The sequence below is a fragment of the Bos javanicus genome, chromosome 17, assembly GCF_032452875.1.
Source record: "Bos javanicus breed banteng chromosome 17, ARS-OSU_banteng_1.0, whole genome shotgun sequence".
NCBI classification, from domain to species: domain Eukaryota; kingdom Metazoa; phylum Chordata; class Mammalia; order Artiodactyla; family Bovidae; genus Bos; species Bos javanicus.
Window position 1 is genome coordinate 54,468,885 of NC_083884.1, and position 16,238 is coordinate 54,485,122.

Here is a 16,238-nt window from a genome sequence, read left to right on the forward strand (position 1 = left end):
CTCTGCCAAGGTCAGAGCTTTCGAGGGTCTGAAGGCTAGACCAAGAAGTCAGGACTTGACCCTGGAAACAGCAGAGAGCTGGGCTGATGTGGTCAGAGTGGATTCTTGAAGATGAATTCAGCAGTATGTGGGGGTTGGATTCGAAGGCAGTGAGACCCCCTAAGACAGTTCTGCAGGGCCCCACCTCTGCCTGTCACATCCCTTCAGGACTCGGGGGAATGAAACAGTACTGGAGAGAAACATGAAACAAACTAAAAAGCCCAGCAGTGAGGGGAGAGCTCTGTGGGCCTGACCTGGCCAGGTCAAAGATACCGATCTGAGTGGAACTACCTCCAGTCAAAGGGAGTTGAGAACTGATTTAGTGTGACACTGTTTAGGCCTCCCCTAACCCCATCCCAAAACAGTGCTCTGTATTTTCTGCAGGTGCATGTATGCGTGCATGTACACAGAAAAAGAACTGGAAGTTTATACATCAAACTGATATCAAGGTTCGGGGAGAGGGATAGAACTGGGGCTTGGGAGGGGGTTCCAGGGAAAGTTGGGGTTCTCTGAAACACTTGATGGTTTGCTTTCTATCATGCTTCTCTTCCCAGTTTCCTATATCACTTAACATTTCCCCCTAACTCTATTGAGGTATAATTGAAGTGAGATAAACTGCACATATTTCAGATGTGCAGTATGGTCAGTTCTGATGTATGTATACATCTGTAAAACCATCACCCCTATCAAGATCCCAGGCCTTTCCAGCACATCCAGCAATGCATCCCTCCCCCACTTCCCCTTTCCCAGGTACTTGCTGACTTGTTTTTGATCACTATAGATTAGCTTTCAAATTCTGGAATTTTATATATGTGGAATCATTTAGTATGTACTTTTTTTTTTGCTTAGCTTCTTTCACGGTATAGTGATTTTTGTGATTTATCCATGTTTTTGCACATATCAGTAGTTCATTTCTTTTTATTGCTAAATAGTATTGGATTGTACGGATATACCATGGCTTATCCACTTACCTGTTGATGGGCATTTGGATGGTTTCCAGCTTTTGATTACTACAAATAAAGCTGTTGTGAACATTTGTATACCCGTCTCTACATAGACACGGGTTTTCCTTTTCTTTCTTTAGAGTGAGAACCTGGATGTAGAGTGACTGGGTCATATGGGAAATGCCTGTTGAGAAGTTTTGCCAAACTGTTTTCCAAAGAGGCTGTACTTTTTAAATTCCCACCAGCAGCCTCTGAAAGTTTCATTTGCCCTACATTCTAACAATACTTGGTTTGGTTAGTCTGTTTCACTTTAGCCAATTTGGTGAATGTGGTTTTAATTTGCATTTCCCCAATGAGTAATGATGCTGAGCATCTTTTCATGTGCTTATTGATCATTTGTGTATCTTCATTAGAGAAATATCAAATCTTTAGCCAATTTTTTTTTAACTGATGAGTTATAGGAGTTCTTTATATATTCTGATTACCAGTCCTTTGACTATGTATTGCAATTTGTTTCTCTCAGTCTGTGGCTTGCCTTTTGTTTTCTTAGTAGTGTTTCAAAGAGCAAAAGTCTTAACTTTGCTTGAAATCCAATTTATCATTTGTTTCCTTTTATATTTTGCACTTCTTGTACAAAAGAGACCCTTTCAGAAACTGTTAAGAAACCTTTCTCCGCCCTAAGGCCATTCAGATGTTCTCTTCTTGTATCATTTTGCATTTTTTTTTTTTACAGAATAGCAGTCATGGATTATTGTTTAATTTTACCTTAACTTTTAAAAAATAAGTAAATAAAATGAACGTTTGAAAAGTGGGAAGAACCTTTAAAATGGGTATTAAAAGAGTACATACTATATGATTACAGTCTCACAGTGTAAAAAAATTGTGCTGGTGGAGACTTCTCTGGAGGTTCAGTGGTTAAGACTCCATACTTCCATCGGGCACAAGTTCAGTCCCTGGTTGGGGAACTAAGCACCCACGTGCTTTGTGGCATGGACAAAACAAAAACAACTGTGGTACTAGAAGTCAGGATAATGGTCACCCTGGACAGGGGCCAGCATATGGGAGCTGCTTCTGGGGAGCTAGGAATGTTCCCTTTCTTGACTTGGATTCTGGTTAAGGCGTTTGTTTGTGAAAAATGTATCTTGCTACAAATTTACAATTCATATTCTGTGCGTTTCTACTTACTTTCCAGGACTGTGTACAGCTGAATCAGTACACACTGAAGGATGAGATTGGAAAGGTAACTATCCCAGGAGACAGGCTGGTTTTCCGTACCTACCAAGGATGTCTTGGATACTGTGGCTCTACCCGACTAGAGCTGGGAGTGAGCGAGGAATGGAGAACAGGCTAGGAGGGGGAGGGTTTTGTTATTAATGGCCCATCTGTTTTGCTTCATTTTGTTTTGTTTTTACATCAGACTGTGTTTCTACAAAAGCTCACAAAGCTTCCAGAGTAATTCTGTATCACCAACACTGGTGTTAGTGTTTTTTTCCTTCTTAAGGTATTCTCATATCTGTTTTTGCTTTTACATCAGTATCAAAAGTATCAAATGGACAGTATCGATGGACAGTATCAAAATTCAAAAACTCAAATGTCAATAGAGAGCAAGTGAGTAATATATGTGAAAAAAACATGCTAGGTATAATACAATAGGGAGTGGTGAGGACTGTGGCAAACTGTTAACACATGGAAATGATTATGACTCCATATCCACATCAGAATCTGGGTTTTTATATCTGAACTGTTTTAAATGTTGGCCATTAATTCAAACATTCTAAAAACCGGAGATCCAACACAATACAGGGCAGATTTTGCCAATAGGCTACCACTTTGTCACCTCTGTATTAGGGTCCTTATTTTGTGGATCATAATTTCTGGATACTGTGTCACGGGCATCTCCCTTTCTCCAGGGCTCGTATGGCGTGGTCAAGTTGGCCTACAATGAAAATGACAATACCTACTACGTGAGTACCCACATCCTCCTCCCTGCCCTCCTCCTTGTCCAGAGAAAAGGCCTTCTATCCAGAACTTGGTTTCCTGGAAGGTTTTCTTAGCTGTTGTCTCATTTTATTTTTAGGTCACGTTTATTTTATGCATTAGGAAGGAAGTGGGGAGGTGGGGAGGTGAAGCGATTGGCCCAGGAAGATTGAGTGAATAAATTCAGCAAATATCTCATATCCTTTCTCTGGGCTGCCCTTTCTACATCCTCCATAGCACCAAGAACTAAGTGGTCATAAGATAAATTGCCCTTGTTTCTGGGGCTTTGGAATCGGTCCAGTATGGGTTCATATCCTGACTCTCCCATGTGCCAGTTGTGTGTCCTTGGGCAAATGACCTAAATGCTGAACATCAGTTTCTCCACATGTGAAATATCCCTTGCCCATCATGCCAGCTCACTCATGTCTTGATTTAGTGGTAGCCAGTCCCAGGGCTTGTGGTCTCCCAGATGGGAGAGCCGATCTGGAACCTTAGAAGTACCTTCTAGGCTGGAGGGACCCCGAACGTCCAGCCTCCACATAACCCGTGGAGTTGACCCATTCCAATGGCAAGGTGCTCACTACGTGGTCCCAAGGCTGCTGGTGCGCCAAGAGCTTGGGCAGGCTCAGGAGTGGAAGGAACTCTCCCTCCATCCTCCTCTCCATTTTAATCAGGATGCGGGGTCTTTTCTCCCACAGGCAATGAAGGTGCTGTCCAAAAAGAAACTGATCCGACAGGCGGGCTTTCCACGTGAGTTTGCTGGGCCTTTTTTTTTAGTTGCAGAGGCTGGGGCAAGACAGGGAAGACTCACTGTATGGTGTCCCCTGCAGAGTGTGCCCTGGGTGGATTCCCCAAAGATAGTGCTGGGCCTCTGGCTGAGGTTTTTAAAAATTCATTTTCTTGTAAAAATATTTATGAAAGGAATATAGGTATCAAGTAAAAAAAAAAAAATCTGTTAGAGGAAAACAGTCTGGTGGTTCCTCAGAAAGTTAAATGCACTATTACCATATGACCCAACAATTCTACTCTTGGGCATATGTACCCAAGAGAACTGAAAACACAGTCACACAAGCTCATACATGAAGGCTCGTAGCAGCATGATTCAAAATAGCCAAAATGTAGAAGCAATCCTAAATGTCTGTCAGCGGATGAATGAGTAAACAAAAGGTGGTCTGTCTAGCCAATGGAGTATTACTCAGCCATAAAAAGGGATGAAATTCTGATATATACCTCAACACAGATAACTTTGAAAACATACTAAATGAAAGAAGCCGGACACAAAAGGCCATATATTGTATGATTCCACTTACATGAAATGTCCAGAATAGGTAAATCCAGAGACAGAAAGCAAATTAGTGATTCCTAGAACCTGGGGTTAAGAGGGAGTTGGGTATGACTGATGATAGATAAGGGTTTTTTCTTTTTTTTTTTTTTTGAGGGGGGCCGTTGGAAATGTTTAGGACTTAGTGGTGATGGCTGCAGAACCTTGTGAATGTACTGAAAAGCATTGCATTACACATTTTAAAATGCTCAATTTACAAAATTTAATTACCATAAGGTATTTCAGTTATATCTACAACATGCAAAAGAATAGAAGGATGTATAATGGAGGTCACAGATTTCTTGCTGTACTTCTCCGTCTCTCTATAGGCACCCCACCCACCACTTTTAGCTCTTTCAGGAGCTGGTAATTACTGCATGTGATTGGGTGTAGGTGAGCATATCAGAGGCGGCTCCAGCATAAGCTCCCTGCCAGTGGAGCTGAGCAAAATGTCCGCTTGAGCCAAAAAGAGAAAATAGATAAATGTAAATCCCCCAATCCCACCCTGTCACTACCAGCACCCTGATCCTGCTTACCTGAACTCTGAGCCAGATAATATCCTTCTGTCATTATTTCTTGATTTATTAATTTCTGACATTTACTTCTGACTTCCTCTAGGACAGCTTAAACCAGTCCTTTCTCATCCCTTTCCCCAGCTGGGCAATGAGGTGATTCCAGGATGTTCAGCTCCCTTGTCACTACCATTGTCACTTTCCTTCTTGTTCCAGCAGGTTTCTTTCCTTTGAACTTGCCTTTCCTCAGTCCACATCCCACTTCTGATACCTGCACCTCGGCTTTTACTTTCCAAGGCTGACACATCTACATTCCGTTCTGTTAGTCACATTTAGATCCTTACTTACATGTAATAGGGCTTCCCTGGTAGCTCAGCTGGTAAAGGATCCACCTGCAATGTGGGAGACCTGGGTTCGATCCCTGGGTTGGGAAGATCCGCTGAAGAAGAGAAGGGTTACCCACTCTAGTATTTTGGCCTGGAGAATTCCATGGACTGTATAGTCCATGGGGTCACAATGAGTTGGACAACTGAGCAACTTTCACTTTCACTTTTCACTTACATGTAATATGCAGTGTAAGTGTTTTCACTGTGGACCTTTCCATCATTGTGACCTTCTGACTGTCAGTCACTACTGGGCCAAGCAAGTTCGTTTTTTTCCTCTCATCAGTTCTTACTTCTTTTCCTATCCCTGACTTTTTTTATCGCCTATATTTCCACATGAGTTGTGGAGGCAAGGAATAATATTTTTGTCCCTCTTATGGAGTGGGAATACCGAGCCCCAGAGAGGGAATGTTGAGATTGCTCCACTAGACCCCAGACTTCTTTTCCTTGTACCTCAGTGAACTTTTGATGCTCACTGTGACCCGGAGCATGGCGCAGGAAGAAGAGAATTAACAGAAGGCTGGGCAAGGGGACTGGGTCTCCAGCCTCATTAGTTTCCAGCATCAGAGAAGACAGATGAAAAGAAGGCTGATTAAAGCCCCTGGTGGCATCAGCCACTCCAGTCTTTCTGAGACACCACCCCCCATAAATTGTCCTGCTTACAGTCCCCCTCTGCAGAGGAGAGTCTCTTTGTCTTGACTCTGGGATGGTTCATGTTTCCTCCAGGTCGCCCCCCTCCCCGAGGTACCCGACCAGCCCCTGGGGGCTGCATCCAGCCTAGGGGCCCAATTGAGCAGGTGTACCAGGAAATTGCCATCCTCAAGAAGCTGGACCACCCCAACGTAGTGAAGCTGGTGGAGGTGAGATGAGGGGGACACGGAGGAGGGAGGAGGAATGGGGATGATCCAGCCTTGGCTCTGTGATTACCAAAATGCGACACCACTGGTTCCGGGGTAGAGCCACGTCACATCCAGCACTGTTACAGGGCTGAGTGGTGGTTACTTCTCCAGGCTCCTTCACCCCGTCATTGCATGTAATCCTCGCCCCGTGCTTAGACTGTTTATTACTCCCATTTTACAGATGAAGGAATTGAGGCTCAGAGGAGTACTGAGGCTTGCCCTTTACCTGTGTGTCTTTTTGGAGCTGGTTCTTTTTTTTTTCTGGAGCTGGTTCTTTTTCTACTACACAAATGTGTATAGTTGTAGCATAAAAGCAGCCATTTGCCTGTAAACAAATGCGCCTGGCTATGTTTTGATAAAACTTTACTTATAAAACTGTTCTATATCAGCATTTCTCATGCTTTTTGGTCTCCAGACCCTCTTATGCTCTTTTTTTGAAGCATTTTTTTAAAAATTTATTTTTAGTTGGAAGATAGTTGCTTTAGTCAATGAGGTCACAAAGAGTCGAACATGACTGAGCGACCGAACTGAATTGCTTTACAATGTTGTACTGGCTTCTGCCATACAACAATGTGAATCAACCATGAATATACATAAAGTCCCTGCCCTCTTGAACCTCCCTCCCACCCCATGCTCTTAAAAATAATTGAAGATTGTAAAAACCTTTTGCTTATGGGGGTTATATTTATCACATTAGGATTTAAAATAGAGAAGCTAAAAATTATTTTTTAATTCATTTAAAATCAACAATAATCCTATACATTAATGTGATTTTTTAAAAAAGAAAAATAACAGAATTCTATAGATAGGCAAGTGCCTGGGTCTGACTTTTCCTGGAAGGGCAGGGCTTAGGGGTTCCAGGCTGGCTGTCCTGGGCCTCTGCCTCGGGTGCGTCCCTTTCTCAGGGTTCTTGTCCTGTGACTCTTGGCTGACTGGGGAAGTTGAGTATGATGTGTCAAGAGGTGGGAGGATCAGTCTAGCCCAGGAGCCTGCCTTTGTTTCTTCCCAAAAGAAGAGATGGCAGTTGCAGGCCATCTCCATCTGTCACAACAACTCACAATTTCAACCCATGGATGCTTGAGTTGCCGTCCTAGAGAAAACCCAAGGGCGCTTGGTTGGGGTGTGTGTCGGGTCCTGGCGGGATCTCCCTTCTCCTTCATGCCTTGTGGTGTGTGGGCTCCCAACAAGACCCTTTGACAGCTTGCCTGTTCATTCACTCGTCAGACATTCCCTGAGCATCTACTAGGTCCCTAGTCGTGTACAGGGCACCATGGAGGCAGCCGAGGTGGATGCAACCTGGTGCCTACTCTTTGAAGAGAGGAAGATAGAAATTGTGATAAGGTGAAAACAGGAAGGCTGTGAAAGAGAGAAAGAAGGCACTGCAGCAGTTCCAGGCAAGAGGACATCATTTCCTGCTGGGGCAGGGGGATGGGGAGAGAATTTGAATTTTGACAATTCTGACAGCTGATCCATTGTCTCCTAGGAGACAAGTGGGTTTCTTATTCAAGCTGAGACATTTTCCAGGGGAGGAATCTGCCCCCTCCCTTATGTAACCTCCTTTCTGGGTGCTTTGGACCCTTGAAGATTGGGCTAGAAAGCGCTTATTTTCCAGATGGCCGTTTGGATCACACATTCCTGTGCCCTTCATCTTAACTGGGAAAAACAGTGGAAAGCACAGCCCTCCCGTTGGCAAGTGCAGTCATGTGGATGCTGCTTCCTCCCTGCTCATGTCTTTTCTCTCTCTTCCTCTCCCCTGCTTCTCATCTCCGGCCTGTTCCACGTGGCTGTGCCAACAGGTCTTGGATGACCCCAATGAGGACCATCTGTACATGGGTAAGAGAGCCCTTGCCTTCTGCCACCCTTGCTCATGCAGCTACACCTGCCCAAAGCCCAGGGGAACTCTCCATCCGGCCCCTGCGCCTGGCATCTCCCACCCTTTCCTGCTCCAGCGGGGCCCCACACAGAAGGCTGTACCCGAGGTTTAAAGCAGGAGGTGGAGAGGAGTTCTTGCTGGGACTTTATCTGGGTGTCCTGTTCATCCGTCTTCTGATATCTGTTGAGTGCCTACTGTGTGCTGGGTACTGTTCTAGGCACTAAGGATGCAATGATGAGTAAGAAAGATGAAGCTGGTGTTCTGATTAGGGGAAACAGCCAGTCACCAACTATAGTTGGCCTTCTGTGTCTGCAGGTTCTGCAACTGCAGATTCAACCACCTGTGGATCAAAAATATTACAAAGAAAAAATTCCAGAATGTTCCCAAAAGTAAAACTTGAATTTGGCATGCACTGGCAACTATTTACATAGCATTTACATTGTATTAATGTAAAGGTATTACATTGTATTAGGTATTATATTGTATAAGTATTAGGTATATTGTATATTGTATTAGGTATATTACATTGTATTAGGTATTATAAAGTAATCCAGAGATCATTTAAAGTATAGGGGAGGATGTGTGTAGGTTATATGCAACTACTACACCATTTAAGGGACTTGAGCAGCTGTGGATTTTGGTATCTACAGGGTTCCTAGAACCAATTCCCTGTGAATACCTAGGGATAACTGTAAATAAAGCAGATGATCAACTTCAGACTGATGCTCTGAAGAAGATTAAACAGGGTGATGTGAGAGAGAGATGGAGGGGCCACTGCAGATAGGAGGTGAGCATTTAGCACCTGAATGTCGAGGACTTAGCCCTGTTAAATCTGGAGAAGAGCATTCCAGGTAGAGGAAATAGCAGGTCAAAGGCCCCAGGGCTGGTGAGAGCTTAGAGTTTAAAAAATGTGGCTGCAAGAGAGAAAACCATGTAGGGAGGGAAAGTGAGGATGGAGGGCCTGGGGTGGGGGTGGGTGGCCCTGGTGGGGCATTTGGAGCCTTGAGGGCCTGTTGAAGGGTCCTGCACACAGACCTAGAAGGACTCAGGTATGTCCTCAGAGACCTTATTTTAAAAAATGATAGGGATACAGGACAGCGCTCAGTTCTCAGTATAAGCACTGATGAGGGAGGGAAGAGCAGGACTAATGCAAAGCTGGACAGCAGACTATCAGGCCCAGGAAGGCATGATCAGCAGGTCACATGTCCCGGTGATGTGTGGCTGGGGGAGGCATTCAGACAAGCTTGTGTATTTCGAGTGGGTACAGATGACAGCCAGGAGGGGAATCAAGGAGATGAGTGGTGTGGGCAGGGCCAAGCCCAGCCCGGAATCCAGATGTCTGCTGGATGAGCACAGCACGATCCTTTGCTGCACAGGGAGTGATGAATCATAAAGTAATGGGTCTGGTTTGGAACTGGAGCTCAGAACTCAGTTTCCCCTAGAGTAGTTGCTATGGTTTCATTCCAAGGATGCTGTTGTTGCTTAGGATATTTTATTTCTCTTGCCCCCACGCAGGTATTTTTTGTTGGTTGGTTTGTTAAATTTGGCTGTGCTGGGTCTTAGTTGTGGCATGTGGAATCTAGTTCCCTGACCATACAGTTGAATCTGGGCCCTCTGCATTGGGAGCTCAGAATCTTAGCCACTGGACTATGAGGGAAGTTCCCTCACCCAGGTTTTATTATGAAAAATGTTAAAGTTGAAAGAAGAGTACAGGGAATACCTGTTTACCTATCACCCAGATTCAACAGTTAGTAACTTTTTGTCATATTTGCTTTATCAGTTTAGCCACCCACCCATCCATTTCTCTATTTTTTTTTTTTTCTGAACCATCCAAAAGTAAAGTAGCAGACATCCTGACACATTAGTTCCTAACAACCTTAGCCTGCATCTCCTAGTCACTTCAGTCGTGTCTGCCCCTTTGCCACCCTATGGGCTGTAGGGGCTTCCCTGGTAGTTCAGTCGGTAAAGAATCTGCCTGCAATGCAGGGGACCTGGGTTCGATCCCTGGGCTGGGAAGATCCCCTGGAGAAGGAAATGGCAACCCATTCTAGTATTCTTGCCTGGAAAATCTTAGGGACAGAGGAGTCTTGAGGGCTACATCCATGGCGCGTTGCAAGAGTTGACTAAGACATGACTTAGTGACTAAACCATCACCACCATGGACTGTAGTCTGCCAGGCTCCTCTGTCCATGGGATTCTCCAGGCAAGAATACTTGAGTCATGCCTTCCTCCAGGGGATCTTCCCAACCCAGGGGTCAAACCCATGTCTCTTATGTCTCCTGCATTGGCAGGTGGGTTCTTTACCTCTTGCGCCACCTGGGCAGCCCTCACAATACCACAATACCACAATTGCACCTGAAAAGGTAACGCCAGTTCCTTAGGAGCATCTAGTGTGTAGGTCATCCTCAAATTTTAGAACTTTAAAACCCTTCCTTTAGAAACATTTTAGAAGTACACAATAAATACCATCAGGTATGAAAACCTAAAAAAATTGTGAAACATTCATATAAGATTATGAACATCACAGAGTCACAATTTCTCAATGTGGTACATGCACCACTTTAAATATATGAGACAGGAACTTCCCTGATGGTCCATTGGTAATGAATCTGCCTGTTGGTGCAGGGGACACAGGTTTGATCCCTGGCTCTGGGAATGTCCACATGCTGCAGGACAACTAAGCCCATGTGCCCCAACTACTGAGCTTGTGCTCTAGAGCCCGTGCTTTGTAACAAAAGAAGCCACCACAATGAGAAGCCTATGCACCGCCACGAGGAGTAGCCCCCGCTTGCTGCAATGAAGACCCAACACAGACAAAAACAAATACAATTTAAGAAGAAAGATGATTTGAAAAAAATATATGAGATCATTTTAGGTGGTATATGGACAACCATTTAAAACATTTTTTAGACTTATTTTACCATTTGTATAGGAAAAACTATAACCAGCACACTAAACTCATGATTTCATGGATTTTATTACCTGAGATAAGACTAAAAGTTTTCATACTAAATCAATTTAAAAGTGTGAAATAAATGATAGTTTACATAGTATATAGATATAGCCAGATTATAACCATGGTAGGCAAACAAGTGAAGTTTGGGGGAACACAGAAGAAAACACAAAATATAAAAGGTCATTCGGGGCCCAGAATGGCATCCCCAGCATTGTTCACTCACCTGAGGCCCCGGACCTGACTCTGAATGGCTTTGAGCTGTTTTTGAGGAGGTGGGTTGTCCATTCAACAAATGTCACAGTTTGTCAGGCCCTGATCTAGGCTCTTCAGGGAATGAAACTCAAACCCTGGCCCTCCACCCTCAGGGCATTTTAGTGCTCTGATGAGGGCAGATGGATACACTCGACCTAAGTATTAGAGGTGACAGCTGTGCTGTGTGTTTAGTTATTTAGTCATGTCCGACTCTTTGTGACCCCATGGACTATACAGTCCATGGGATTCTCCAGGCCAGAATACTGGAGTGGGTAGCCATTCCCTTCTCCAGGGGATCTTCCCAACCCAGGGATTGAACCCAGGTCTCCCACATTGCAGGCAGATTCTTTACTAGCTGAGCCACGAGGGAAGCTCGAAGGTGACAGCACCATGGACAAAAGCTAACCTGAGCAGGGTCAGGGGAATCAGGAGTTCCAGGTTGGAGGCTTGGGAAACAGTGGCTCCTGGAATGCCTCACGGAGGTGAGACCTGTGCAGGACCCTGGGAACCAGATGGCAGAGGGCATTTCACATCATTGTAAGACTGCCTTTTACTCTCAGAGAGAAGGGGGCCCTTGGAGGACTTTTTTTTTTCTTTTTAATATTTATTTATTTGGCTGTGATTGGTCTTAGTTGTGGCATGCAGGCTTCTCTAGTTGTGGTACATGAGTTTAGTTGCTTCACAGCACGTGGGATCTTAGTTCCCTGACTGGGGATTGAACCTGCATGCCCTGCATTGCAGGGCTGATTCTTAACCACTGGACTGCCAAGCATGTCCCCCTTGGAGGGTACTGAGCTGAGGAGTTGAATGAGTGTGTAAAGAACATGACTCAAGCCTCAGAGAGGATTGCCTAAGCCGTTTGGACCAGGCAGCTTCATGGACAGAGTTTTTCACTTCTTGAGGTGGCAAAGTGGGAAGGAGCCATGTGGTTTTGGTGTGTTGATTCCAGTGATTTTGAAACAATCCCAATACTTTATTTTTTCGTTTCCAGCCATAGCTGTGTGTGGCTAGGACAGAATAGGCAGCGTGTGAAGCCAGTTAGCAGATATCGGCAAGGGTTCTGCACCTGCAGGCCTGACTCTCAAAGGGTAGAGAACATGATCAGTATTTCTCGGGGTTAAAAACTTCCCACCTGCCACTCAGGCCCAGGAGGGGTTAAACTGTGAGCGACTTGAAAATACACCTGTTTCAACAGGCCAGCTTCCGTCATGCCAACTGAGTTTTGGTGCTTGGGAGGAAACATTGAAATTCATGAAGCAGCTCTTGAAAGTTAAGTTTACAAGGTGGGAAAGCAGGAGCTGAGGAGCCCAGCGCTCCTCTTGGTGGGAGCCTTACCTTCAGAGCCATTGCCTTTGCTTCTAACCACAGCCTGAAGCCACAGCAGATTTGCCCTAACTCGGGTTTGGCCATTGCTGGTTGATGAACCTGAAAACAGGGTGCGGCCCTGGGGGAGTTAAGTTCCTTTTCTGATCTGAACCTTTAAGCCTTCTTTTTGTCTGAGGAGCTGGTTGTTTCCCCTTGGCCATCTCAGCCTTTGAACAGCTTTGAAACACTTTTCTTCCATAAGAAGCTCCAGTGTGTGCTTCTAGAAAACAGAAAACTCCAAAATCATTCTGCATGGGACTTTGAAATCCACTGTCCTGTTTTTTTTTCATTTCCTAAAGTACTGCTTCATAGTCCCAGTTTTATCTGTTCAAGCAGAACAAAATTAAAATAACTATGCCACGTGACCTGGCAATTCCACTCCTAGGTACCCCCCAAAGAATTGAAAACAGCCACACATAAACACTTGTGCAGGAATTCTTGTGTATGAATGTTCATAGCAGCATTATTCATAATAGCCAAAATGTGGAAATAACCCAAATGTTCATCAGCTGATGAATAGGTAAACAAAATGTAGCATATCCATACTATGGAATATTATACAGCCATTAAAAGGGAGAAAGTACTGATACATGCTACAATGTGGATGAATTCTGAAAACATGCTAAGTGAAAAAGCATGTTACCAGGGGTCACATATTGTATGAGTCAATATATATGACATGTCCAGAATAGGCAAATCTATAGAAACAGAAAGCAGATTAGTGGTTGCCAGGGGCTGTGGGAAGGGGTGTGGGGAGCGACTACTAATGGGCACAGGGTTTCTTTTTAGGGGACTGAAAATGTGCTGGAATTAGAGGCGATGCTTGCCCTGGAGGCAGTGGACTGCTGGATACCACTAAATCATGCACTTTGGAATAGTTGTATATTCTGAAATTTCACCTCAACTTTTAGAAATGCAAAAAATACCGCCCCTCTCCAACAACAAAAACCCTGTGCATTCCCTAAACGTAGTGTATCTAATACTTGATGGTGGGGTAGGGGATCCCACATACACAGGGCTGTGAGGAAGCTAGCAGGTAGTGAGTCAAGAAAGGCCCTGTTGAGGAGGAACAGAATCAGCTGGCCTTTGAGGTGGCAGGGAGATCACCCTCCCCACCTCTAGCTCCAGGTCTTGATTTGATTCGAAGTCACTGGTTGGAGCGCAAGCTGACACAGAGTGCTAAAGAGCTGGAACAACATTATCCGACAATTCTTGGTTTACGTAGCCTGACACAGCCTAGCAGCTTGGAAAATGTGAGAGGGGTCATTGAAATTTGTTCTTGCTGTTTCTTGAACTGAAACTTTGCTAGGGTTCAGTAGACCCCTAGGGCTGCTGCTTTTGTGTCCACGTAAATCCACATTAGACCTGTTCTTTGGCAGGTCTTTGGCTCAGGACGTGGATGAGTGACAGGACATGGTTTAGCATCAGTCGTATCCCTGGGACTCCCCTCCCACCCCCTCCCACCTAGGTATGAGAAGACAATGAAAGAGGCTGTCCCCACCTGTTTCCAGTCTCCCTGCTTTGTCTCCTCTGGCAGAGGGTTCTCAGCTGTTTTGAGGACCAGATGTATAGCCAGCCTGGGGTCCCAGGGACACCAGAAATCTCTGACCCCTAGCTTCCTGATGGGAACTTAGAAAAGCAGAACCTTCTGTGGTTTTGGTTCAGTGGACTGTTCCCCTCCCCAGCCCCCATGTTAGTTTCAGTGCTTCTCAGTGTTTCTAGGGGTGGTTGGGAGCTGGGAGGAGGGGAGGAAGATGGATTTCCATTTTTCCAGTGTAACCATTCACCCCCTTCTCTATCCTACAGTGTTTGAACTGGTCAACCAAGGGTGAGTGTCCCCATTCCCAGCAGGTATGAGGCCCAAAGCTTCTTGAGCTGCAAAGCTGAATGAGATGGTGGGAGGGGGCAAAGGCTGGCGTCTCTGGTTTGCTTTTCATGTGTGTGTCGACCTTTCAGGCCTGTGATGGAAGTGCCCACCCTCAAACCACTCTCTGAAGACCAGGCCCGTTTCTACTTCCAGGATCTAATCAAAGGCATCGAGTACTGTAAGCGGGGCTCACAGGAGGACTCTCACCCAGGGGGTGGTTAGTGTTCCCAGATAGTGGATGGAAAGTGGAAGGTTTCTTACTTCCCTCCTGAAGCACAGGGAGGTGGGCAGGAAACAGAGCTGCCTGAGCTATGGCGACACCCGCTCCAAGCAGAAACCCTTCTTCTGGCCACACAGAAAAACTAAGAGCAATAGTGTTAGTGACTGTTCATCCAGTTCTTTCTACCAGGCACTGTTAATTTCCTAGCATCACCCTTTATTCCCAGGACCCTGGGATCCTGTTAACCTCTGGGAACCTTAGTTCCTCATCTGTAAAATGGGAATAAAATATCTCTCACAAGGTCTGAAATCAGCCAGGACATCAGTGTTCTGATTGGCAGGGTGTCCTTTCTGCTACTGGTTGTTAAACATTTTGACTCATACCCTTTGCCTGTTATTACACAGGATTGTTGTGACACTGAAATGGGGTGAATGGGAAGCACTTAACACTTAGCATTCAGTAAAAGCAGCTGCTGCTCCTATTACCAGTATCATCATCATCATCATCACCACCCCGGAAACACAGTTGGGTCTTCCAGATTGTAGGATTGTCCTTGCCCATGGGCGGACACCCAGGCAGGAACCGTTAGCCAAGTCCCAATCCTGCTGTGTTTCACACTTCAAATCATACCTGTTCCAGTCATTGTTGGTTTGGTGAACAGGTTGTGAGGTGGCGTTAATAAATGAAAACATGCTTGACTGTCACAAGTTTTAAGGCTTCTAGCTGGGAGCCAAGCTCAGCAAAAGCTCTCCATGCACACATGACTTAGACTGTGGCAGGTGGTTACCAATTACTATTGGCAGTCAGTATTTCACTCCTCACTTTGGAGGATGGGCCAGCTTCCTTAGAGACATTCCCCTTAACTCTTAGAGCTGAGGGTGTTTCACAGGTTTGGGAGGGGAAGGCTGGGAAGGGCCTGGGACCCTGGAAGAACAGAGGGCCTCCTGCCTGTGTCTCTGGGCTGTGTGGGCCACATGGAGCTCCTCGTGTGGATTCTCTGTCCCCTCTCTCCCATCCTGCCCCCAGTACACTACCAGAAGATCATCCACCGGGACATCAAACCTTCCAACCTACTGGTGGGAGAAGATGGGCACATCAAGATCGCGGACTTTGGTGTGAGCAATGAGTTCAAGGGCAGCGATGCCCTTCTCTCTAACACTGTGGGCACCCCGGCCTTCATGGCTCCTGAGTCGCTCTCGGAAACCCGGAAGATCTTCTCTGGGAAGGTAGGTTTGGACCTGCCTGAGATATGCAATTCTGCCTGTGTTAGGGTCCTTTCAGTTGTAAGTGGCAAAAATCTAACTCACTGGTAAAGAGTGATCTGTGGGTGAGGAGTGGGGTTCAGCTCTGTTTTCCTGAATTAGTTTCCTCCCCAGGTGAACGTCATTAGCAATTCCAGGCTATTTTCTACCAGTTTACAAGCCTCAGTGGAAAGAGCATTTTTCTTTCTGTAGGACGCAAATGAAAATCCTAGGATTGGCTGTAATTGGCCCAGTGTGGCCCATCCTTGAACCAATCACTGTGCCTGACGAAGTGTTGCTCTGATTGGACAGTTCCGGGTCATGTGCCCATCCTTGAACCAATCACACTGCCTGGGGAAAGTGTTGCTTTCATTGGCCAGGCCTGAATC

General features: G+C 45.5%; 1 protein-coding gene across 6 annotated transcripts in view; it reads left to right on the forward strand.

Moving 5' to 3' along the window:
- The window catches only part of CAMKK2 (calcium/calmodulin dependent protein kinase kinase 2), a 52,600-nt gene that overhangs the window by 20,221 nt on the left and 16,141 nt on the right, over positions 1-16,238 (forward strand). For all 6 annotated transcript variants that reach the window (XM_061383829.1, XM_061383826.1, XM_061383828.1 and 3 more), the window contains exons 3-10: positions 2,176-2,223; positions 2,894-2,947; positions 3,659-3,710; positions 5,903-6,036; positions 7,872-7,908; positions 14,328-14,349; positions 14,478-14,566; positions 15,635-15,834. In XM_061383829.1, the coding sequence (XP_061239813.1) occupies positions 2,176-2,223; positions 2,894-2,947; positions 3,659-3,710; positions 5,903-6,036; positions 7,872-7,908; positions 14,328-14,349; positions 14,478-14,566; positions 15,635-15,834 (636 nt within the window). The remainder of the gene's footprint in view (positions 1-2,175; positions 2,224-2,893; positions 2,948-3,658; positions 3,711-5,902; positions 6,037-7,871; positions 7,909-14,327; positions 14,350-14,477; positions 14,567-15,634; positions 15,835-16,238) is intronic.